General features: G+C 37.1%; 2 protein-coding genes across 2 annotated transcripts; one reads left to right on the forward strand and one right to left on the reverse strand.

Annotated features, from left to right (window-relative positions):
- Window positions 1–4,169: 4,169 nt before the first annotated feature.
- LOC140149650 (melatonin receptor type 1B-B-like) lies at window positions 4,170–5,189 on the reverse strand. The gene has a single exon (XM_072171730.1). The coding sequence runs from the start codon at window positions 5,187–5,189 to the stop codon at window positions 4,170–4,172; it is 1,020 nt and encodes a 339-aa protein (XP_072027831.1).
- A 9,355-nt stretch (window positions 5,190–14,544) lies between these two features.
- On the forward strand, window positions 14,545–25,879 carry LOC140149679 (uncharacterized). The gene is made up of 6 exons (XM_072171754.1): window positions 14,545–14,647; window positions 17,728–17,941; window positions 19,571–19,771; window positions 21,228–21,272; window positions 23,952–24,077; window positions 25,560–25,879. Exons 2-6 carry the CDS (start codon window positions 17,743–17,745, stop codon window positions 25,811–25,813), a joined length of 825 nt encoding a protein of 274 aa, XP_072027855.1. The 5' UTR covers window positions 14,545–14,647; window positions 17,728–17,742; the 3' UTR covers window positions 25,814–25,879.
- Window positions 25,880–26,756: the final 877 nt, after the last annotated feature.

The raw sequence follows: 26,756 nt of genomic DNA on the forward strand, positions 1-26,756 counted from the left end.
CCCCAATGTATAACCCATTTAAAACGTTTTAAAACCGTTTGTATTTGCTGGTACAGTCTATGCGCCAAGATGCTAGACGGACTCACAAATTAACATACCCCAATGGACAGCAGCCACGACTGTTGATATTGCTGTTGATGAAGTATTGTAGCTATCTACTGTTGATATTGCTGTTGATGACGTATTGTAGCTATCTACTGTTGATATTGGTGTTGATGAAGTAGTGTAGTTATCTACTGTTGATATTGGTGTTGATGAAGTAGTGTAGCTATCTACTGCTGATATTGGTGTTGATGAAGTAGTGTAGCTATCTACTGCTGATATTGGTGTTGATGAAGTAGTGTAGCTATCTACTGCTGATATTGGTGTTGACTAAGTAGTGTAGCTATCTACTGCTGATATGGGTGTTGATGAAGTAGTGTAGCTATCTACTGCTGATATTGGTGTTGATGAAGTAGTGTATCTATCTACTACTGATATTAGTATTGATGAAGTAGTGTAGCCATCTACTGCTGATATTGGTATTGATGAAGTAGTGTAGCTATCTACTGCTGATATTGATGTTGATGAATGAAGTAGTGAAGCTATCTACCGCTGATATTGGTGTTGATGAAGAAGTGTAGCTATCCACTGTTCATATTGGTATTGATAAAGCAGTGTAGCTATCTACTGCTGATATGGGTGTTGATGAAGTAGTGTAGCTATGTACTGCTTATATTGGTGTTGATGAAGTAGTGTAGCTATATACTCCTGATATTAGTGTTGATGAAGTAGTGTAGTTATCTACTGTTGATATTGGTGTTGATGAAGTAGTGTAGCTATCTACTGCTGATATTGGTGTTGACGAAGTAGTGTAGCTATCTACTGCTGATATGGGTGTTGATGAAGTAGTGTAGCTATCTACTGCTGATATTGATGTTGATGAATGAAGTAGTGAAGCTATCTACCGCTGATATTGGTGTTGATGAAGAAGTGTAGCTATCCACTGTTCATATTGGTATTGATAAAGCAGTGTAGCTATCTACTGCTGATATTGGTGTTGATGAAGTAGTGTAGCTATGTACTGCTTATATTGGTGTTGATGAAGTAGTGTAGCTATATACTCCTGATATTAGTGTTGATGAAGTAGTGTAGCTATCTACTGCTGATATTGGTGTTGATGAAGTAGTGTAGCTATCTATTGCTGATATTGGTGTTTATGAAGTAGTGTATCTATCTACCTGCTGATATTGGTATTGATGAAGTGTGTAGCTATCTACTGCTGATATTGGTGTTGATGAAGTAGTGTAGCTATCTACTGCTGATATTGGTGTTGATGAAGTAATGTATCTATCTACTGCTGATATTGGTGTTGATGAAATAGTGCAGCTATCTATTGCTGATATTGGTGTTGATGAAGTAGTGTATATACTGCTGATATTGGTGTTGATGAAGTAGTGTAGCTATCTATTGCTGATAATGGTGTTGATGAAGTAGTGTCGTTATGAATTCGGCAGAGTGACGAATCGAAAATTTTGAGCAAATTGAGTTTTTGTATGCTTATGATTATGTTTCAGGTTATCTTTAATTTCCACCAAAGATTAATGGTAAATTACTTCCCGACGTAGTTATTGACATTTTGATTTGGACGAATCGCGCCTATAGTGCGATAAATGAATTCGGCAGAGAGACGAATCGTATACTAAGCTGTACAAATTAGGTTGATCTAAAGTATTGTATAGCGGGAAACTCCGACTTTTCCATATTACATGTCCTATACTGATATGCGAACGTATAGCTGTAGGTATCTTATATCCAGTGATACCAAAATAAGTGGGCCTACAAACATTTCCCACATGATATTGCTGTGATTTAATAATGTGAGTGCGCCCCCGTGAAATTGGAAAATCCCGGAAAATCATACGCAAAATATAGGCCAATATTGTTATTTCTGCTTTAAAATCCTCAAGATTTTGCTAAATATTACAGGGATGACTATTTATAACTTACATAGCAAGTTAAGTCTACATAGCCTTAGAAAAACCAGTGATTTCTATATACACAAAAGCCCCAAATCAAGAATGCGTGCTATGGTTTAAACGTTTGGTGTTGATGAAGTAGTGTAGCTATCTACTGATGATATTGGTGTTGATGAAATAGTGTACCTATCTATTGCTAATATTGATGTTGATGAAGTAGTGTAGCTATCTACTGCTGATATGGGAGTTAATGAATGAAGAAGTGTAGCAATCTACTGCTGATCCCGACTGCTGATATGGGTGTTGATGAAGTAGTGTAGCTATCTACTGCTGATATGGGTGTTGATGAAGTAGTGTAGCTATCTACTGCTGATATGGGTGTTGATGAAGTAGTGTAGCTATCTACTGCTGATATTGGTGTTGATGAAGTAGTGTATCTATCTATCGCTGATATTGGTGTTGATGAAGGTGTGTAGCTATCTACTGTTGATATTGGTGTTGATGAAGTAGTGTAGCTATCTACTGCTGATATTGGTGTTGATGAAGTAGTATAGCTATCTACTGCTGATATTGGTGTTGATGAAGTGTGTCTATCTATTGCTGATATTGGCATTGATGAAGTAGTATAGTTATCTACTGCTGATATTGGTGTGTATCTAACATGTATCTATCTACTGCTGATATTGGCATTGATGAAGTAGTATAGTTATCTACTGCTAATATTGGTGTTGACGAAGTAGTCCAAAAAGCACGTTTTAAAGTGTTCTAGTGCATAGCTATTAACATTATAGGTCTTTGTCATATAAATAGACTTAGGTAACAAAACCTATAATGTTGCGATGCATTTGTACATTTATAAACACCATAAAACATGCCACTTCATACACTTGCTCATGAACATAATAAGAACTAATAGACTACTCTCAATTCAAGAAAAATATAATGCCTTATTTTACATAAAATATTGTAATCATGAAAATACTTCAATAATAAAACATAAGGCATCACTTGATGCATTTATACATTGATGCTGGTTTTTTATTTTCCGGTTTGGATCGCCCAAAAAATACATTTACACTGTTATGTGCTACAAGCAATAACGTGTGTTAAAAGTAATAACAATGTTGATCTGACATTTGCGTTGCACTGCACTATCTATAACAAAATAATCACAATATATTTTCAAGAACCTCCCAAGTTCAAGGCAAAGGAATGTCATGGTCATCTTATTATTTTGCATACAATTGTCATTAGCAATCGGTATATAGACTTTTACTCTTCATATACAACGATTTTATTACATTTCCGTCAATCTTTAAAGATCTACGCGTGTTTGTACATGGATCACGATAACTCGCTTCAAATGAAAATTGAATAGCATATTAGCTTTAAGACATACATTTTTCAACTATAGAATATGAAATACGGTAACACATTCTTTTTGTGGTTTAAACGAAGAGAAATCTTTTTCTTAATATGCAGATCGATTGTCTCTGGGAAACTAACAAAGCAACTTAATTACTTTAGTTCGACATGTCCGATCACAATGTAAACTGGCCTCAAAAAGAAACTTATAATTTTTCATAAGGTCATATCTTAAAATCATCTCCATAAAAATGAACAAAAATTGCACACAGGATTACTTCAATACTCTACTCTAAACACTGGTCAGTAACCAAACAATTGTCCAACTGACACAACAGCAAAATGCACTGACATGGAACACCTTCCTGGACTACATTCACAGCCCAACTGATTTCTTTTGCTGGGTTCCAATTATTCGCCTGTACATGAACAAAAATTACACCCACGACTACTTCAATACTCTACTCTAAACACATGTCAGTAACCAAGCAGTTGTCCAACTGACACAACAGTAAAATGCACTGACATGGAACAGCTTCCGGGACCACATTCACAGGCGAATAATTGGAACCCAGCAAAAGAAATCTGTTGGGCTGTGAATGTGGTCCAGGAAGGTGTTCCATGTCAGTGCATTTTGCTGTTGTGTCAGTTGGACAACTGCTTGGTTACTGACATGTGTTTAGAGTAGAGTATTGAAGTAGTCGTGGGTGTAATTTTGTGCATTTTATAGACATGATTTTAAGATATGGCCTTGTGAAAAATTATAAGTTTCTTTTTGAGGCCAGTTTACTTCCACATCTGAAGTGACCTTGAATTTTGGCATTGCATTTGCATCAGTTTGTTACGTCATTCCGTTGTTGTCCCATTAGTGTCTTGTTCAAGTGAACTCCCCGGTGCATGTGTGGCAGTTACAGTCATTGACTGTCCTTCATCTCCAAGATCCTCATTTTGAATTCCAACTCTATTTTTTCTACCAAACAAATGTTTCAATCCTTTTTTAAACAATCTATTTTTGATTCCATAAATCACTGGATTCGCGCACGAATTACCCAATGCAAGGAGTAAAAAATACGGATACACAGCCATTTCGAAATACGGTACATTACCAAGACTAAAAGACAGGTACATGACTTGGTCAGGAGTCCAACACACAGCGAATGTTGCCACCACTATGAACAGAGTTTCGACCAAATTCCGTCTGGCGCGATGGTACGGTAAATTGCGTTTTTTCGAATTTGAATTTGAATCTGAGGTGTTGAGTCTCTCCGCTTGAGCCTTCAGCGCAAATAGCATTCGTATGTACGCAACACACATAATGGTCAAGGGAATCAGATATGTTAACGCAAAAACTATAACGCCAACAATGGCTTGTGAAGTCTTATCGCTCCAAAGAAGCAGGCACCCTCCATCATCTCCTAAAATCACTACAAACATTGCAAAGAGGTTCATTAATATAGCGATAAGCCATACGATACCAACGGCGTAAAGCGCCTTTCGTTTGTTGAAATAACGTCTGTGTAAAATCGGATGACAAACTGCGAGATAACGCTCTAAAGTCACCGCGATAAGGTTGAAAATAGATGCTTTTACAGCAATCCAAAATATTACATTTGAAAACACCAAGCGACAGTATAGCTCGCCTAATATCCCTTCTAAGTGAGATGGGTGCGGTAAAAGACTCGGCAATGTCGCAAGCGCCGCTAACACGTCGCTCAAAGCGAGACTAACTATGAATACTGTTGTGACTGTCCGAAGTTGGCGAATGCTGAGATACACAAAAATCACCAGTAAATTACCAAAAAAGGAGATGATGACGACTGTAGCTTTGCTGACGTAGAGCCACACTGGATCGTTAGTAAGAACCATTATTACTAGTAGTTATTGCATGCAGTCATAAGAGTCCAGAGTACAGTGTATGTTCCAAGTTCAATCTTCTTTTATGGCCGACCAGCTTGGACAAGGCACTGTCTATTCATATATAGACTACAATAAGATATATAGCCTATTGAACATGTTGAAAGCATCGGGCTACTGATAGAAGCTATTAGTAGCTCGATGTTGAAAGTCTTGTTCCCAAGAGTCAATGGATGGAGATGATTGGCGGCTTCTGCGCGTGTCTTATATCACCGTGGTTTATATATTGAATCGCGGAAATCAATCAAATTTAATAAAATCAGCGCTTTAAGGTACTAAATCACTGTTTAACGGCAAGTCCTTTAAAAATATTAATTGTTTGTTTCTCTGTCATCAGGTCATAGTCTTTAACCATGAAAAAGTATCAAAATATACCCATTAGTGTTTGGTGTTTATTAACAATTTCAGCCTGAGCCAAAAACGTGTGTATTAAAATTACAGATTACAATACAATTTTTGTTGAACCATTCATGTTAAAGAAATGGTTAATAATGCAAGATTTTAAACACATGTTCGCAAAGAACAACCGCTGGTGATATTGGTGTTGATGAAGTAGTGATAGCTATCTATACTGATATTGGTGTTGATGAAGTATATAGTATAACTATTAGTATATTAGTACTATCTACTGCTGGTATTGGCGTTGATGATGTAGTATAGCTATCTACTGCTGATATTGGTGTTAATGAAGTAGTGTAGCTATCTACTGCTGATATTGGTGTTGATGAAGTAGTATAGCTATCTACTCCTGATATTGGTGTTGATGAAGTAGTATAGTTATCTACTGATGATATTGGTGTTGATGGTGTAGTGTAGCTATGTACTGCTGATATTGGTACTGATGAAGTCGTGTACTAGCTATCTACTGCTGATATTAGTGTTGATGATTTACTGTAGCTATCTACTCCTGATATTGGTGTTGATGAAGTAGTGTAGCTATCTACTGCTGATGTTGGTAATGATGAAGTAATAGTGCAGCTATCTACTGATGATATTGGTGTTGATGATGTAGTGTAGTTATCTACTGCTGATATTGGTGCTGATGAAGAAGTATAGCTATCTACTGCTGATATTAGTGTTGATGAAGTAGTATAGCTATCTACTGCTGATATTGGTGTTGATGAAGTAGTATAGCTATCTACTGTTGATATAGGTGCTGATGAAGTAGTGTAGCTATCTACTGCTGATATTGGTGTTGATGAAGTAGTGCAGCTATCTACTGCTGATATTGGTGTTGATGAAGTAGTGTAGCTATCTACTGTTGATATAGGTGCTGATGAAGTAGTGTAGCTATCTACTGCTGATATTGCAAATTGGGTCATTCCAGTTAAAATCCATAAACCCCCTATGGAAGGCATAACCTTAATCTTCCACACAGGGTGTATAATTTTTAAATGGAGCCACCCATTCAGGTAACCCCATTTGAATTCACACTCCCTGTGTGGAAGATTAATGTCATGTCTTGTCTTCCATAGGGTGTATGTCTTTCAACTGAAATAGCCTAAGACAGTATACACCAATCCGAGAAGCGTTTACTGTATTTGGCCCTCTATTGACGGCAACACAGATGTACCAGAGCGGGAGATTTAATTCGTAATTCAATACTCATGATTGTGTATTGAATATCACTGTTGTGTACAATTCCCGGGTACAATTCTGTATAGCACACAATAAATAATGGATGGAACCCCGACCTCGGGACACCGCAGTTTTACATCGGGGACACCGCAGTAATGGCGAAGTCGGATAGGTGTATAGAGTTAAATAAAAGCTGTTAATGTTATTTGAATGCAATATTTCAAACACATTTTGTTAACATCATCATGGCATATGACATTGCATTTTTTCATGGGACTAAAGCTAAGATATTGTTTCTAATGCAATATTTTAAAAATACATTTTAATTGGGCAATAGTTTTTGTTACTATACTGCACACATAAGAAAACAAAATGAAATAATGTTCCTATAAATGTCGTATTTTTAAAATTTGTAATGCATTAAGTTAATGTTGGCAACAATATCATTAAACAATGGACATTGCATTTTATATATAAGTATAATAAAATATTCTCGGTTGATGACCCTGAAAATTACGTTTAGTGTAAAATGAATGTTTCAATGTTACGATATAAAGTGCAATTATTCAAACAAATCTAATTGCCATTACAAGCCCACGCAGGTTGTCGACTGCAGACGACAAGTTTCTAATTTTGTTTAAAACTCAAACAAAAAAATTAAAAAAAACAAAAAAAAACAATCAGAACTTTAAATCTTCGACCATTTTTGGAATCAGCTTGAAAAATGCATTTAAATGAGTACAAACAAGCCTAGTATTGGTTCGGTGGTTCTTAAGATAGCTCTTGCTATTTTGAGAAAATATCTCAAAACTTGGGACTTTTAATGTTGAAGCCTATATGGCTAGCACACAGAGCGTTAACATTTAATGAGACTTGTTCCCAAAAGGTATACAGTGGCGTGCGCAAAGGGGGGCAGGGGGCCATGGCCCCCACTCTTGTTGGTTATTCGGGGGATTCGGCGAAAAAAAACGTTAAAAACGTCAAAATTTGCTCCTAATCAGACTCCATTCGGGGAACTGAACAACCTGGCCCCACCACTTTCAAGGGTTTTTTTTATCTTTTGACATAGTATGTCAGGCAAAATGCCTTTTATTCACATTAAATACACTATAAATATTATAACAACAAAAGTTATTGCACTGCACATAATCCATATATAATAGTAGATGTTATAAAACAAATTTACATACATGTATATAATAAGAAAATCAAACAAATAATTTAAGCAAAATGACAGAGCCAAGAACAGACACGGAAGTCATCCAAGTAACTGTTCATCTGCGATCAACTAGCTAAAGTCATCGCAGACCAAACCTCTCATACGAAGTTCCTGCCTAAAGAGGAACAGAAGACAAGGATGATCCCCGTATCTGTATTTGCCAATGCACATTTTGCCAACACATATAACATAATTGATATATTTTGACCGATCACTGGTAATGTCATTATGATAATTAAATAAAACATTTTCAACAGAAAGCCTAAAGTTCTTACCAAGCCTTTGTGTAATAACCCTGTTAGCAAATTCCCAAATAGGAGTGGTCTTATTACAATGAAAAAAGAAGTGTTCTGGATGATCAACAGCATTACAGGAATTGCACAAATTTGTATCTTCTTTCCCCATTTTACATAATAAAACTTTTGTAGGATAAATGTTATGAATAATTTTCCAATTAAGTGAAATAAGTCTGGCCTCACTGGTACAACATGGTATTGAACCCCAAATCTTTTCCCAATCAAAATTGTAATTGGTGGAACATAAATCTTATCAACCATGGCATGTCTAAAAAACTTTGAAGAACGGGCTTCTATATAGGGACTGCATTAAAGACAATTGATTCAGTCCTAATTTGGTCACTTTCAAGGTGCTGCGCACGCCACTGAAGGTATATCATCGTCGTTGGTTTTCCAAACGGACGAATAGTAGATTGCTATTACATAAACTGTCCATTATAATCAGCGTGGATCGAGATGGTACATCGGACTGCTAAAAGTGTGATAACGTCACCCTTATCGTTTAACATTAAAACAAAGGAATGGTTTATACCATGGGTTTATACCAAATTTTGAATAAACAGCCCGACGATATTCCCATTGTTATACAGTAGATAAGTGATATTACTATATCGTCGTAGTCGTCATCGTCGTCGATATCATTATCATTATCATTCATCATTGTCATCGTCGTCGTCATCATCATCACCATCATGATCATGATCATCATGATGATCATCATCATCATCATCATCGTCGTCATCATCATCATCGTCGTCGTCGTCGTCATCATCATCATTATCATCATCATCATCATCATCAACATCATCATCATTATCACCATCATCATCATCATCATCACCATCATCATCACCATCATCATCATCATCATCATCATCATCATCATCATCATCACCATCATCATCATCATCACCATCATCATCATCACCATCATCATCATCATCATCACCATCATCACCATCATCATCATCATCATCATCACCATCATCATCATCCTCATCATCATCATCATCATCATCATCACCATCATCACCATCATCATCATCATCATCATCACCATCATCACCATCATCATCATCATCAAATGTCATCGCCACCACCGTATCTGCATCACCATTATCCTTTCACTTAGGTGAGGGACAGACAAAGGGACGGGAGAGATGGAAAGGAGGGGAGGGATGGGGAAAGAGTGGAATATATAGATTTGTAAAACTTACATGATCAAATTTGTCACATAATATTTTGTTCCGTTTGGATCTGAACAAAATAGCTTTTATTTGTAACTGACGAAATGGGCTACACACCTCCTATGGAAGACATTACCTCATCTTCCACACAGGAAGACGGGGGTCACCTGAATGGGTGACTCTATTTGAAATTCACACTCCCTGTGTGGGAGATTATAAGGTCATGTCTTCCATAGGGGGTATGTGTATGGATTTAAAATGGAATAGCCCATTTCAACTCAAACTTCAAAGCGGAAACAAAAGAGGAGTATGATTGTTTTATAACAAGTGGTATAGAAAGATGAATTTATCTAATAAGTCTAGACCAAAATAATATATTTGTTGCCATCCTTGGGTGACGTCCATTCATCAACATTTAATGTTGGCAATCTAATATTCTGTGTAGATTTTGGTCAAAAATAGGATTCTAATCATTTTCAACATAATTATGGAAATATTGTATGTTTTGTTCCTTTTGTCAATAAAATATTCAAAAAATAAATGAATCACAATCAATAGTTCCTTCTTATGTTGTATAGCTATAATAGTTTTAATATTGATGGGTCTATATACGAAATATTACATCGCAATTATATTACATTTACATTTCCCTTTGTAAACATAAAATTATTGACATGAAATTTTATTTTAAGTGAGTTTTATATGAAATTATTAATAATCGCTTTCTCGATGCTAGCTATTATAATGCTTTATTGTAAAGTAAATGCGTTTCCAAGGTTGTTTTACCGTTTTATGGGTCACTTGAAAGACTTTTAATATAATTTGAAGTAAAGAATGTGCGGGTTGGCGGGGTTGTTACTTCTGTAAGGGGTGCGTATTAATATGGGGTATAATGTATGGTTAAGGGTGCGCGAGTGTATAGGCGTAAATCCCGGGCGAATCCCCCCAATATTTTGATAAGAGGGGATGGTCCATACAATCATCAGCCCCAATGTTGATGCATTTATGTGGATTTCTGACCAAATTAATCCCATATTTGGCCATTTTAGCCTAAACATTTTCAGTGCCAATTTTTGCGCTCTTCGCGCGAATTTGTTTCACTTTTGGACCATATTTGACCATTTTATATCGCAAATATTTGCACCATAAACTTATTCTGTCGCCAACCCCACCCCCATGTCAAAAAGAAATCTACGCTATACTACGTGAGTTATGTTGCGAACTCGGCTACTTGTAATAAACAAAAAAACAAATAACACGACCAACTAACTGCCAAAAGGTATCGTGCTAAACAGCATAGAAGGTATGTATCAAGTTTATCCACTATTAGCATGATTAGAATTAATTTAACATTTGTAATAAAAATTAAAGGAGTATTTCGAGATCCCAGCATCCTCTTTTTATGACAATTTTCAGTAGATATCCATAATAAAAGCTTATTCCCAAAATTTCAGTTGATTCCGATTTTGCGTTCGGGAGTTATGCATGATTATGTGTATTACACTGCTTCATCATGTCCATAGACAATGTGTTGTAATTTCGTTCTGGTATACCAAGAACTTTTTTGTACACAAACATTATGTTGCCAGAGGTCATGATATTAAAATCTCAACTTTTTTGAGAAAAGTGGCGGGATGATGCTGTGGATCACAAAATGCCCTTTTAATCGACGAATTCCCCGTCCATCCAAATATATTGATATTCACTCTATTTTTAATATCTACCCATTCTAAAACACTGTTGATGGGTCAAACGTGATTATGCAATGTTCATCATCAATTTGTAAATTAAACGCTGACCCGTCCAAATCATTTTATTTTTAAAAGCGTGAATGAATTGAATAGTTTATTTAATTTATATTGTCCATCTCCAGCATCGCAACCGATTACATCATCGTTACTCCATATGAAGCAAGGAAGAAATTTTGGAAAATAAGAATTACATAGCTGCCGGGTGCAATATTAGCAAGAAACCAATTGCAGTAACCATTGTTCCGATTCCGCAACTCAAGTGTAGTCCCCATCCATGGAAATGCTCCATCAGTCACAGCCAGTGGCTGTCGATCCTGTTCGCGATTAAGCCACGTGCAGTCTGGGCTCGAGACTATACCCCATAAAAAAGCCAAACAAGAGCCGGTGGACACCCCCCCAAAAAAAAAAAAAAAAAGAGGCTTGACAAAGCAGCTATTAAGGCACAAGATCGAATTAGAGCTTCATCTTTGAACATCTCTCGTGAAAATCGGACTTTGATGCAGTTAAGTGCAGTGTTCAGGTGTTATTATTTTATGACACCCATTTTACCCGTCTCTGTGCCACATGAACGCTGTACGTGCTTAATGAGGAGTTTTAACCGGACGAGAAATAACAAGTTATGATAAATGATTTCATTTGATTACAAAATTCCCGTTGTTTAAACACTAATACCATGTTCTTTACGGAGTACCGGTATTATGCAATATTTTTATGTGCATCACGGGCCAGATGAATGTTCAAAATGATCTTCAAAAATTCCCTCCACGCTCCTTGCGTTCATGAAGTATAGTTATTGCTGCTGATATTGGTGTTGATGAAGTAGTGTATCTATCTACTGCCGATATTGGTGTTGATAAAGTAGTGTACCGTAAAACCTCGTCTATAAGCATATATAATGTTTTTTGATGAAAGCTTAATTAATACGAAACACGCGTAAATATACCAATAAAATAGATTGGTCTTACAATAATACTTGTTTGTATATGCTTGGATCTGTTATTTATTTGCTCAAACTCCATAATGGCGCCTGGAATAATTTAGCTTTCATCAGAAGCACTCTATATGCTTGTAGACGAGGTTTTACGGTATCTATCTACTACTGATATTGGTGTTGATGAAGTAGTGTATGTAGCAATCTACTGCTGATATTGGTGTTGATGAAGTAGTGTATGTAGCAATCTACTGCTGATATTGGTGTTGATGAAGTAGTATAGCTATCTACTGCTGATATTGGGGTTGATGAAGTAGTGTATCTATCTACTGCTGATATTGGTGTTGACGAAGTAGTGTAGCTATCTACTGCTGATATTGGTGTTGATGAAGTAGTGTAGCAATCTACTGCTGATATTGGTGTTGATGAAGTAGTGTATGTAGCAATCTACTGCTGATATTGGTGTTGATGAAGTAGTGTATGTAGCAATCTACTGCTGATATTGGTGTTGATGAAGTAGTGTATCTATCTACTGCTGATATTGGTGTTGATGAAGTAGTGTAGCTATCTACTGCTGATGTTGGTGTTGATGAAGTAGTGTATCTATCTACTGCTGATATTGGTGTTGATGAAGTAGTGTATGTAGCAATCTACTGCTGATATTGGTGTTGATGAAGTAGTGTATCTATCTACTGCTGATATTGGTGTTGATGAAGTAGTGTAGCTATCTACTGCTAATATTGGTGTTGATGAAGTAGTGTATCTATCTACTGCTGATATTGGTGTTGACGAAGTAGTGTAACTATCTACTGCTGATATTGGTGTTGATGAAGTAGTGTATCTATCTACTGCTGATATTGGTGTTGACGAAGTAGTGTAGCTATCTACTGCTGATATTGGTGTTGATGAAGTAGTGTAGCTATACTGCTGATATTGGTGTTGATGAAGTAGTGTATGTAGCAATCTACTGCTGATATTGGTGTTGATGAAGTAGTGTAGTTATCTATTGCTGATATTGGTGTTGATGAAGTAGTGTATCTATCTACTGCTGATATAATTTACTCATACTTATGTTTATATCAGGCTTGGCCCCAGCCGTTGTTTTAAAATTAAAATTTGCATTTTATGAAAGTTGAAAATCAACCCTTGTTGGCTGGTGCTACATTCATTTTGAATCTGTACTTGTGTACAAAAACTGACCCGCTTTTCTGTGTTGGATATAAGCCTATACACCAAAGGGCGCAGGCGGTTATGCATTTTGACGTCCGCAACGTTTAAATGGGTTAAATTGTAGCGGCCATCCGCAACGACAAGAGCGCTGACAAGCATTAATGAACTTCACCCATTATAGGTCTATAAAGAAGAGTCTGAATATTTTATTGTATGGTTTCAATAGGTTAGACCTCTTCCTCTTCCTCCTCAGGTACCCGCATCTCATCATGGGGGTGGGTTGTAGCCAGTCTTGTGATGAGCCTCCATTTGCAACTGTCTTGTGCGGCTTGGGTCGCAGTGTGTGTGGTCATTCCCGTCCAGGATTTGATGTTTGATTCCCATGATGTACGTGGACGTCCTCTGCCTCGGTTACCTGTGTTTTTCCTTGCAACATGAACAAGATTTCCTGCACTGCCTCAGTTCACTTTCTACGTGACCAAAGTACTGGAGCTTGTGTGTTCTCACTGTTGTCAGGCGTCTTACTTTTGGATCAATCTGGCCAAGAACCCATTTAGGCCTATTGGTGTGTTTGTCTTGCCAAGTGACCGCAAGATACGACGGTAGCACCATACCACAGCTCAAAGGCTGAGATCTTTTTGGTGCCCGTCTTCAACATGAGTGCCTGAAGCAGTCTGGTTTTGACTTTGATTGTGAGTGACCGGTCTTTGAGTAGGTTTTGGATTTGACTGAATTTGTTTCTTGCTATTGCAAGGCGTCTTCGGATCTCCTTTGAGGTGTCATTGTTGTTGGAGCAGGTAGCACCTATGTGAAATCATTAATTTGTTCCACTGGTTCACCGGCTGCATGTCCATATTTATTTGCTGCTTGGAACACACCAGGAGTTTGGTTTTCTTCACATTCATTTGGAGGTGGTATGTTTGACTCTCCTTGCAGACGTCTTGCAGTAGCATCTGCAGGTCATCATTATTTTCAGCAAGGAGAGCCACATTATCTGAGCTTACCTGCATGCTTCATTGTCAAATGCGGTGGTAGTATGAACGGACCTTTAGAGTATTAATATTATAATCTAAGGGCTGCAGACTCTGGCTGACGGATCGCTGGTTTTGGCTGGCGCCCTCAATAAAGAAATGACGTCATGCATATCGGGGATTCCCCACTTTCTCTCACGCCATGAAAAAAATTATGGAGGTTGCGTCGTTCACAAATTGGGTTTTCTTTCGTAGAATTTGCAACATAGAAGCAAACTGAGCTGATGAAACACTCACCATTAGCAAGGTAAAAGGTTTAAGGATCAATATACAACGGATTGTAAAATTATAGTTTGAGAATACCAGTAAAAATATATGAAATATCTTGTCGTGCAATCAATCATGCCAATGCCGATCATTGATTCACAATGCTTGTATTATACATGTAGGCTAGACTGCCTAACTGGCCTGTATCTCGTTTCGGCCAAAGTACGTCTGTAATACATACCTGTTTTTAATGACTTTGCAAGAATGTTTCTATTGTCAGCAATAACAGCTTGCATTCACACTTTTGAGTTCATATGGTGAATTTTCGTACACATCATAAATAAGTGAAATCAGAATATCCTGAAAGGAATTTAGGTAACGAATTCAACGACACTGACCTCGCAACAGCTAATGTTTTCATGTAAACATGGCGTCATTAGACATTTTTAGCCTACGTTTCGTATCCTACTATCGGATCGTTGAAACAACGAAACCTCAATCCCCGGCCTCATTCACGAATTCACTCACCTTCCTACACCACCAGTTGAAATAAAACTCGAAACATCCCGTGTTATTCCTCAAAACTACATGCACCTTCATTAATAAAAATTGAAATCCTAGTAGAAATCCGTTATCGAAAATTGTTTGATATAAAACGTCACCAAAAGTAATTTTTCTGAAGAGTAGATACGGCGTGTCAAAATGGCGGCCGCAGTCGCATCCCCCAGCTTTGTATGCGTGTACCCAGGTCACGGTATGTCTACGTGACGAACAGTCAAGGTCAGAGAACAGCGCAACCTGTCTGCTGTCATGACGTAATATAATGGCTCCGCCCAATGAACGGCGCTGTCAATCATCCTTATTGCCTTTGTCGAACAGACTTTTACGCAGGTAAGAGCTCACGCTGTCCACACTTTTAGGATCGACGAAGCGCCAGGCCGACACAATCTGGTTGTGTAGGAGACTATCATCGTGATGCCCACGTTGGAACCATTGGATTACGGAAGAAATATTCATACCAGGACTGAAGCAAATGTGGCCATTTCTATGTTTGTACCGGGCAAGTACCGGACATTTTTCAACACGGAGCTAGCGGAAAATACTGCAATTCGTCCAAGGTAAGCAAAGGGTTGGGGATCGATTTTTAACTTTGACTAAACTGTTTCGGAGTTAAGGCACGCTAAAAGTAGACCATTTCGGGGCTGTATTTGGTGTACATGTGACGTTTTGAAAAGAGTAAAAAACGACCACTTATTCGCTATTGCTGAAGTATACCCGCCGAATCATGTACCAATACACAAGGTATTGGTACATGAGATCAGGTATACATGTAGGCCTATTGCTATTCATGTATAGCGGAGCGGTCACCTGTCTTTCGTGGTTCGTAAAAGAATGCAATGTGCAATTTTTTTTTATTATTATTATAATTTTTTTACACACACATTTTAAGCTGTAAATTCCGTATAATAAAAACTTTGAAACTTTTTTTGTAATTTTAATTTTGAAAATTTTTAAAATTATTTTTTTGTAAAAAAATCAGAAAAAAAAATCTTAAGGTTGGGCCTATTTTTAGTGTCGGTCGGATTACGCCAATCAAACACTTAGTGCCGTACTATTAGGCTGCCTTTCGTATTCGCAGAGGAGGACAATTTCGACCTCCTCGTTTGTTAACAAACAGAGAGGTATAGACAAAGGGCCTGTCAAAACTGTTCCGCTTGTCTAAATACTCAAGTATCAAAAGGATGGTCCACAATAGAGTGATTCATTTCACGCAACATGAATAGGGGATTAAAAAACTGTGAAGTAGGACCATGTGCTTCTTTTGTCCAATTTGGCATCAAGATATCGAATGGAAACAGTTCAGACCCAGAACACGATCATGTCAGAAATTAATATTTTGTTCTGGGTATGATTATTCGGACTATCAAACACCATGGCAATGATTCACCCAGGGCGATTCACAGAGTTTGGATTAGGTGCTCTATTTGGCGTAGGGACGCATTTACGATCAACACCAGTGTAGGCCTATAGGCTCAATCCTTCCGTTGTATGCAGGCTCCTGGTTTTGACGAGAATATATTTGATTCCATTCTCATTTTTTTCATTAGAAAAGATACTGCTGATGACCACTTTTGCAGAGCAATGTTGTTAGCATATAGACGAATCTCACAAGCCAAGTCATGGTCAGGATTTGGTCGGCCATGACTGGGTCCCCGCTACACCAAATAGGTGTTGTGACTGCCCAATTGGGTGAATTAAAGCTGCTTAAAAATTGATGTTTTATTGTATTGTGTTGTAAACTTTCATCATTCTTTTGTCTGCGTGTAACACAGGTGATGGAATGCAGTTTAGAATTCCAGCCAAGGCCGAATCATTTCACATTTTGGGTGTATTGTAGCCGACAGGGACCCAGTTAATGGCTGCCAGTGAGGTGTAGGAATGCGCGAAATGAGATTCGTCTATAGACTGTATTAACACCAAATAAAAGTTGTGGTGTCATAGGGACACAGGGGGCAAATGTCCACCCAATCAATTTGAAAATTTAGAAAATCCCATAGGAAAATTGCCATAAAATCCCTTGTGTTCCCCAATCAGGCCCGGTGCCCCCAATAATTAAAAAAAAAAAATTGTTTACTGTAAAATGATCAAGCATTTATCAATACTAGCCTTTTCAAAATGGAGGGAAAATGGAGGAACAGCCTATGAAAAAAATTTTTTTAAATAACAACATACCAACCCTCCACATTTTTGTCTTGGAAGGGCAACCAAACAATTAATTTTTTTGGGCCTTATGTTACAGTAAGTGGTAGAAATTACAAAACATACCATAACATAAATAAGCCTAAATTGTGTTTTGAAACATAGTTCTAAAAATTTTTTATCATGGGAATTACAACAGAAAAAGCAAATTAGTATTTTCCCTGTGGAGAAAATTGATTGGAAATAAAAGACCCGGCCTGCCATCCTGCAACAACAAACCAATAGAAATTTTCAGCGGATGTCCCCTTATAAGTACGATAGATGGAAAACCCCTGTCCAAGAGAATAGAAGGGCAATGGTCTGAGCCGCTGCATGCATTTTTAAACAATCTAATATTGTCCTTATTTCTGATTTATATAGGATGTATAACAGGTGATGGCCTCTAATTACATCTTTGAACAGCGGCCAGATGGAGACATGGCTGCTGCTGTGATGGCCACTGACCTGTTAGAACAGGGACCACATGGAGACATGGCTACTGCCGCTGTGATGGCCACTGACCTGTTAGATCAGGGACCATGTGGAGACATGGCTACTGCTGCTGTAAACAATGACTTACACAATGGTCAATCAGGTAAGCCTATGCCTTCAAGATCATATGTGACCCCTCTGCACAACTGAGCCCGGATGTCGCCAGTGCCACTATTGAGATATGCTCCATCGAACTTAACAATAAACAATAGGAAACAAAGGATTTATTGACTGTTTTATTGATTTTTCACTACTTAAATGTCAAGTACTATAGACATGATATACATCATTTTAAAGCTAATTTCAAGCAGAATATTTTGGTTGAATATCTCAAAAATGATGATTGGCGACTTCAGGGCTCAGTTGTGCCGAGGGGTCACATATTGGCATTGTCGTTATTATCTTCATCCTCATAAGACAGAGAGGGAGGGGGGGAAAGGGGATGACGGAGGTAGAGAAATATAAACTTTCAGGATCGTTTCTCACATATAGGGCTGTCAATTTGCTTGTGTTAAATATATAAACGGTAAAAAAATCTGCTGTTTAAACTTTTAAATAAAAAAAAATGAAGTTTTTTATTTGATTTTTCGGGGGGCCAAATAATAAATTATTGGAGGTCTGAAACACGTCAACATTTAACAATGGCTGATAGATAACAAAGGCTGGACCATGTTAAAATGATATGAAATTATTTTAAAAAATTGGACACAAAATTTGTCAAAAAAGACAGAAAGGTCCGGGTTGGGAGTTTCCTCTCAGGTGCTGCTTTGTTGCAGGTCTTGTTGTCTAGAATTTAAAGGCGAATGGTTAATCCCTCACTAGCATCATGCTAGGCGAGTTGTCAAATTACTCTCTAGCATGATGCCAGGTGAGCTTTTAACATCGTAGTTGCGAGTGATGGAGCTGGATATCTGATGAAGACAACTGGTACACATGTATACTCAACAATCACAAAACACTGAAAGAAGTTTAAATACTTTTTTGAACTTTTGAATGTTAAAGTATTAAATTGCTTGAAAAAGTGCTTTTTCTTTCTTTCTAGTCATGAAAAATTGGAGGACACAAGCAACCTTCAGAACTTAAACCTGTAAATCCAGTAAATTATATGTGAAAAAGTTCCAAGCCCATATCTGTGTAGACTCTCTCAATACTATAATCCTGCCTCCATGCCACTAATTTACATGCGTCAATACTCGTATTTAGATGGATGTATGACTTGTATGTGAAAACGTCTAGCAAGGGAGCAGTTTAGCCTCTTACCAATAATTGGATTCTTGAGTGATTCGCAATGAGCGATATTTAGTGTACCGTATATAGCGAGTAGAAAATTGCTCACTAGAAATCAAGTTTGAGTGAGCAGTGGCATGCGAGAGTGATCACTCGCCTTAAATGGCAAGGCCTGTTTAATGGACTGTTTTGTCTTCATTCACTCAAAACTCTGTGGCCACCAATTAAAACAAGACTACATCATCATCTTTAATAAGGAGAGGTGGTTTGAGAGGGGAGTTACAGAAGCCAACTGGGAAAAAGCCGAGCAGCGCCAGCACCGGGGCCAGCACTCAATAAGAAGGGGGGTTTCCGTTTCTTATTACCATCACATGACCAAACCATCATTCTAGTCTGTTCACAGTCTGATGAAGACTGGCAAATTTTATTCATATGTTTGTCTATTTCTTAGAGTGTTTCCCCTATCATTGAGTGACATAATTATGTTGTCTTTATCTTTATTCAGGTGCATCAAATATTGTCAGTGAAATTATACAAGATAGCCAATGCACTGGTGCAAGTGGGTGTGCAAGTAATCACCAAGCCATAGAGTGTAAGGATATGTACCAAGTGAATGGAAACAATACTAAAACAAGGGATTATTTCCAGATCTCTGGATCAGGACCAGTGACCATTTATAATGGCACAGCTCCAATGTCACCAAATGGTAAGTTGAAATATTTACCTTGTCATCTGGATACATGCAGATTCAGTGGTGGCACTGTGGCCCCCCCCCCTGGAATTCACTTTTACCTCCCAATGCCCCTCTAAAAAAATTCCTGGTACTGCCACTGTGCAGATTAGGCCTACCTTGATGATAAAATTTGATGTTATGTTTCAAAATCATTTGTACCATCAAGATCTCCAACAGTATTTACAATTTTTCACCTTTTCCTGATTATCTTGTCTGTTAGCTTGTTCAGCATGTTCAGTTCTGAATATTTTGTATCAACCATTTCACTGAGTTAACCTGCCAATGGTGCCAGTGATTGAAATCCGCATGATCAGAATAGAGAATTTGTAAGGAAAAAAGGTTTCCAAATTCTTAGCTACCAATTTTCTGGAGTACAAATCAAATAAATTTCATTTTTGCAACCAAAAATATGTTAAGGACAAGCAGAATCTATGTTTCTGTTGTCCACAGGACAACCTAAATTTTTGCTTTAATATCAAGTTTCTGACCCTGTACATAGATGCACTGTGTGTGTTATAATATGGAGCCCAATGCTGGAGCCCATTACTCAAAGAATATCGTGAATTTTGCTGAATTTATCTTTAAAGTGTCCAATATTGGTAAAATATGGCTAAGTTTATAAGTTTCTGTAATTTGCCAACTCAAACTTGATCTACTAGCTGCAACCCTTACCCTGCTTATCATGCTTAGTATTATTGTAACTCATTGAAATCCTTCATGTGACCAAAATTCCGACGATAGATTCATACATCTGTACATCACATAATAAAATTTATAGGCATGAGCCATGCCCAAGAATATGCCAAGATCTTGCCAAGAACATGTCAAGAACATTCCCTTTGCTAGCAATGGGGATAAATTTTCATGAATTTGGGAATTTTTGATGGATTGTTCATGCTCACACATGAATATATTAATGCCTTTGCATGCTTTTTTTGTGTCATGTGTTAGTGGTAGGTGCATTGACATGTTCAGGGCATGTTCATGGGTAACTCATGGGCATAAATCGCAGTCAATGTCAAATTCTCTCTACTTCCATGCCCATGAATTCCTTATTCATGGGTAACTCATGTACACGAATTGTGGTCAAATTCTCTCTATTTCCATTCCCATGAATTCCATATTCAAGGGCATCAGTTATATTTTTCGCGGGTTGAAAATTCACCCCCTAATTTCATGCCCATGAATCCTTGATAGAGGATTTTATGGCATGTTTATGCCACATACAAAACAAAAGAATCGGAATGTCTTGCCATGTTCATGGCATGATTTGCATAGCAACCAGTAGCAAATTTTGAGAATACCCAATTACCCATGATTTTTTTTGCCTGCTTATTGTTTGTCAACAGTGAAACAAAATTGTATTATTTATGATGATTCAATTACATGCAAATAAAAAATACAATTGTTTTATTTATTTGGTCTTCAGGAACAGAAGAAGATAATATACAAGCAGAAAGAGATGAATCAAATGGTAGGTGTCCTGAAGTAAATAAAATAAATAGTTGGTGTGTCCAGGGAAATTTGAAAAGGTCATTTGTTAGCTTTTGTCTGATCAAGATTATATCGAGTGGTTCTATGAGATGTTCAATTTGTGATGGCCCTACCAGTCAAAGTCTTGTACCACTGTAGATCTCGACCAGTACTCGGTCCTAATTTCTTGGACTTGAATCATTTATTTCCGATCCTTGCATATATTAATTGTGACTTGCATTGTCTTACGCCATGCTAGGGTGAAGCATATATATTCCGCCTCATTCTTCATTGTAAAATATTTCTGGCAAACATTTTTGCAAAATATTTTGTTTCATTATGCTAGAATGTTTTGCAACAAGTTCAAAAATGTTTTTGAATGTTATTAAAACATTTATATATCCTTTATATAACCTGACATTTAAACATTTTCTGTACGTGTATAAGCACCTAGTTATGACAATTGAAATGAAACATGTAGTATTTTTTTTTGTCAAAATACATTTCGTGACTTTTCTCAAAGAACATATTGTATGTGGGAATCCTCTATCCATCTGGTTTTTATCAATATATATCTTCGGTTGCCGCACATAGTGGTGTAGAGTGAATTTTCCAAATTTTCCGTTTCACATAGTGATGTAAAGGTTTAGACTATAGAGCTAGCTATATTCTATAATAATTATTCCTTGTTAACTATTAAAGATACAGTTTAATAGTTTGAACCATAAACTTCTATTTCAAATGGAATTGGGCCACTGAGAAATAACAGTGGAGGAGTATTGACTGCATTATTTGTAACATATCCTTCAAACATGTTTTTCTCGGAAACATATTTTGTCCTTCAAGTTCATAAATGGAAAATTTATTTGGGCAATAGTGAATCAAATTGAACAGAGTTCTAGCTGGTCTTCAAAATGGTCTTTCTTGCGATCTGATTGTGATGATTCACCATGGCAGCGAAATTACAGCGCTTAGAACACTCTGTGATCTGTGGTAAGGCGCTATATAAATACAGAAATTTATTTATTATTATATTCTTTACTTTTTTTTCTCTTTTATAACCACTCGAGGGAGGGTATCAGGCGCATCCGTAAATTCACGTAAAAAGGGTATTTTTTCAGACTAGGGCACATAACTTGCGTAGCATGAAAAGTCGTGTAAAATTGGTGTGAAAGGGTGTGTTTTGAGCTCTTATGTACTTAGGGTAGTTTTCACTTACCTGTTCGTGGTGACATATTTTTCATGTTATTTGCCCGGTTATTTGACACAAAAGCGTGGTTTCCGAGCGATTTTACAAACCAGATTGAGATTTAAAAAAAATTTGGAGCTGATCTATTAAACTTTGTCCCGGGATCCCATACCAGACTGGCAAACATAAGCTAATGAACGTGACATATTGGTATTACACTATAGTTTAGCCAGTTATAGAACCTGTTTCGTGCATATATTATGACGTCAATGATGTCAGCTGGCTATGTATTTACATATGTACATCGAGATTGAGACAGTTGTTGGCAAAAATACGTAAAGCATGTGACTTTACTTGATTAATAAAAGTATCGGATTTCCATAAGAATAAAATTGCCAAATTCGGCACTACTTACCATGAGGCCTGTGACTTCGTCGACAATTGTTGCTGGGAATAGGGGTAATTTTCGGGCAACCAATTTTTGACTTGCCTGTCCAATCGTCGCGGCCTGTTGGAGTTGATCATCACCCTAAAAACACATTTTTGGCCCAAGTTATTTCCAAAATTGACCAAGGCTGCAGCTTCTTATTTAGGGCTAAAAGCACAACTTCTGTGTGTTTACTTGTTTAGGGGTAATAATTACATCAACTACTTGTTTAGGGTTGGGAAAAAGACAACTACTTGTTAAGGGGTGCAAATTTCAGTCTCAGAAATACTTGTTTAGGGTGCATTTTGTGAGTCCATGAATGCACCTGATACCCCCACCCCCTTTTAAAACACTATAGTGACCCCCAGGGAATAACAGTAATTGCTTGCAAATTAATCTGTTTGGTCAAGGATTTGGTGTCTGAAATAAATGCGGGATGACATATATCCCTGAGATATAAGAGAGAGGATGAGAAGGGTTGATCATTGAAATAAATCCTTTTAAATCAAGATCAAGACATTCTTTGATTCCTTTTTGTGTTTGAATCAATCCATATATTTAGTGGGATACCAGACCGATATCTCGGCAGTATTTTTAAGCTAGCATATACTTATAAAGGCTTATGTCATTTCATGGTTCAGCAAAAAGGAGAGGGAAAACTTATCATCATAAGGTTAAAAAATAAAAAACAAATATCTCTTGTTTCTTGTACATGTAGGTGGCCTAAAAACCAAAATGTAGTTTTTTATTTGTTTATATTGAGTCAGGTTCTACATTGTATGGTAGTATACATATCTCTCAAATATTTATTGTCAAGTCAGTGTAGAGTAGGTTAGTTTGATATGCAGGAAAATTACAGATTGATATCCATATAGGATTTTAATATTGAATTCATATTGCTTGTAAACAAAATGTATCAGTCTTTTGATGCATTTCTGTGGATTTCTCTAATAGAAAACCAAATGCAGTAAACTTGTGCTCCAAAAATGGAATACACACAGCCTTCAGGCAACCATTTCTTTTAGACTTACCATTTTATTTATTTAATTTTTCTATTATATTAGAGTGTTTATTCTCTGAAAATACAGCAGATGGAATTCCACCAATGAACTACAATGAGCTACGTTTTGATGTTTGTTGCGACCTCACAGATAGGCAGTTTAAGTTGATGAGACTTTTATTAGAGAAAGGTATGTAATTTTAAACTCATTTAAAGTTTTTAATTATAAACTCATCAGACCATCATGAAAATCCAGACAGGAACAAAAGAATGTGTTTTACATTCTTCATTCCATCCAAGATATGATCTAGGCACAGCTGTAGTCTTCTATGCTGATGATTGGGTCCTAGTGGAATCCTCACTAGTGGTTTAGTCCAATTTTGCCTTCAGAAGTCGATGATAGACTATCAGTTATGAATAGCGAACATTTACATGCTGTCAAGTTAACCCTGTTTTCTGTCAAAAGTCCTTGTTGTAATGTACGTAACAATTCCAACAAAAATTCAGTCGACATTTTCTGTTTATTCTCCAGGCTATTTCCCTGACCAGCAGACAAGCTTTTCAAATAAATTGCATTGTGATAAGTTCCCATTTGCTGCCACCATTTAAGCACCTGTCTTCCAAATGTGAATTTTGAAATGATGCATGTACATCCTCAGACAGAAATTCCACTTGGACCTACAATCCCCGAAATATGTCCTTGAAACGCTTTAGGCATCTTGAATGAAATCAAAAGTGTATTTTTAATGTGGATAAAAATGTTCAATATTTGGAATTAGAAGAAAGCTGGGCCATCAATTAACACTTTTCCCTTCCCCACCCCCATCATTCAATGTTGCGACACTTTGGAGACACGCTGAACACATTTGCACGTTTCAACATTGCACGGGGGAGTGGGGGGACTTATTTCCCCTAAAGACGCTTTAATGTTTCAAGACATATTTCGGGGATTGTAGTAATTGTCAACACAACTCAGGCAGTGGCGTCTGCACAGGTCTCAATTCCTCCAACTGTCTAAAAATTCTTGGCTTGCTAGGCTTGCCGTAATAGGCAAATCACAAATTTTCACCTGACTTGGTACATTTTCCTCGATTTTCCAGCAATAGTGGGGAGGGGGAGTGATGCCCAGGCCACCCCTTTGTGCATGCCACTCTATTGTGCAAATTATAGCTCTGTATTGGGCATGGCAGTGTTCAGATTTTTTTAGGCAGGGAGTTAAGAAAACATCAGTCAGAAAGAAATACTATATGCAATTGTTTTTTGAAATAATTTTTTGGGCCTGTTGGTTATTTATTTATATATTTTTTTATTTATTAGACTCTATACACTGGTGATTGCACAATATTTGAGAACAGTAAAATATAAAAATACCAAAATTTGGAAAAAATTACAATAATATACATGTCTAAAATGGGTATAAAATACAAATTGATACCAGTGCAGAGAATGGGACGAACAGGTGCGTATCACCTCTAAGACCATCCCACCTCTAGACCAAAAATAAGCCACCCTCACCCTCCCCCTCTAAGTAGACCTGCACATAGTGCAGTTATATGAAGAAAACCATGTGCAAGTACTAGTGGCTTTGAAATTTGAATCAAATTATCAAACGTGTGTATTCAGATGGCCCCCTCTTTCTCTTTTTCACTGATATTTGATTACTTTATTTCAGGTGATAACAACTTTGGAATACCACGAAAGGACTTAAGAGGATTGAAAAGTACACTGGAACTTTTGGATTGCATTGAACATTATAATTATCTGAGTTCAGCAAATACATGGCTTCTCCAATACATGTTGTATCGGGTAGGAAATATAGAACTGTACAAGAGGGTGTTTGAGTTTCTCACAGAACAGTTAACCTCTTCAACAAAACTGTTTGTATGTGAGCCCAGAGAGATTCAAGGTATGTTGAATTCTACCTAATCAGCCCCACAGGGGTTGAACAAAATGGCAGTCTTCATTTTTAGGAGCTTTTATTATTTGGCATATTTTTAGGTAGGTTAGGTTTAGGTTTAGGCACTGGAATTAGGGTATGGATTAGGGTGAGGTTTGAGGTTATGGTTATAGCGTTTAAGCAAAATAATGAAAGCCCTAAAACTGAGGACTGCCTAACAAAATCCTTTGAAATCAAAGTGGACATTTTGAACAATTTTGAAATCACATAGCCATTGTAACTCAATGTTAAGACGAGTTTCCTGTGATGTAGTAAACAATTTTTTACTCTATGACATGCTAAAGAGCACTAAAAGGGGGCTATAGATGTGACAGATAGAAAAAGTGTGCATTAGAAAGGGGTGCTAATTAGGGAAAGGGCACTAATTAAAGGAGTATTTCGTGATCCTAGCATCCTCTTTTTATGACATTTTTCAGTACATATCCACGAAAAAAGCCTATTCCCAAAATTTCAGTTGATTCCGATTTTGCGTTTGCAAGTTATGCATGATTATGTGTATATATATGTCATCCCGCATTTATTACACAAATGTTAAGTTTATTTGACTTTGAGGACTCGGATAGCGACATTTCCACATATTTTTTATCCCGGGGTGGGGGGTACTCAAGTTTGGTTTTGGTAGGGACGTGCCGCGAGAATTTGAAAGTGGACCCATAAATATACCAATTTTTCAAGAAATTTGGACCCATTGATATACCAAAAGTCAAAATTTTGGCCGAATTTAACCAAATTGTCCTAGTTTTTACAAATTTTCCCAAAATTTTGAAAATTTTAGCTAAATTAACGTAAAAAATTGGGCTATTTTCGAAAAAAATTGAGAAAATTTTGAAAAAGGACCCATTCATATACCAAAATAGGCTTTGAAAAAGGGGTCATTGATATACCAAGAGGCTGAAAATGCTACCCATATTT

This window comes from Amphiura filiformis, chromosome 4, assembly GCF_039555335.1.
Source record: "Amphiura filiformis chromosome 4, Afil_fr2py, whole genome shotgun sequence".
NCBI classification, from domain to species: Eukaryota; Metazoa; Echinodermata; class Ophiuroidea; order Amphilepidida; family Amphiuridae; genus Amphiura; species Amphiura filiformis.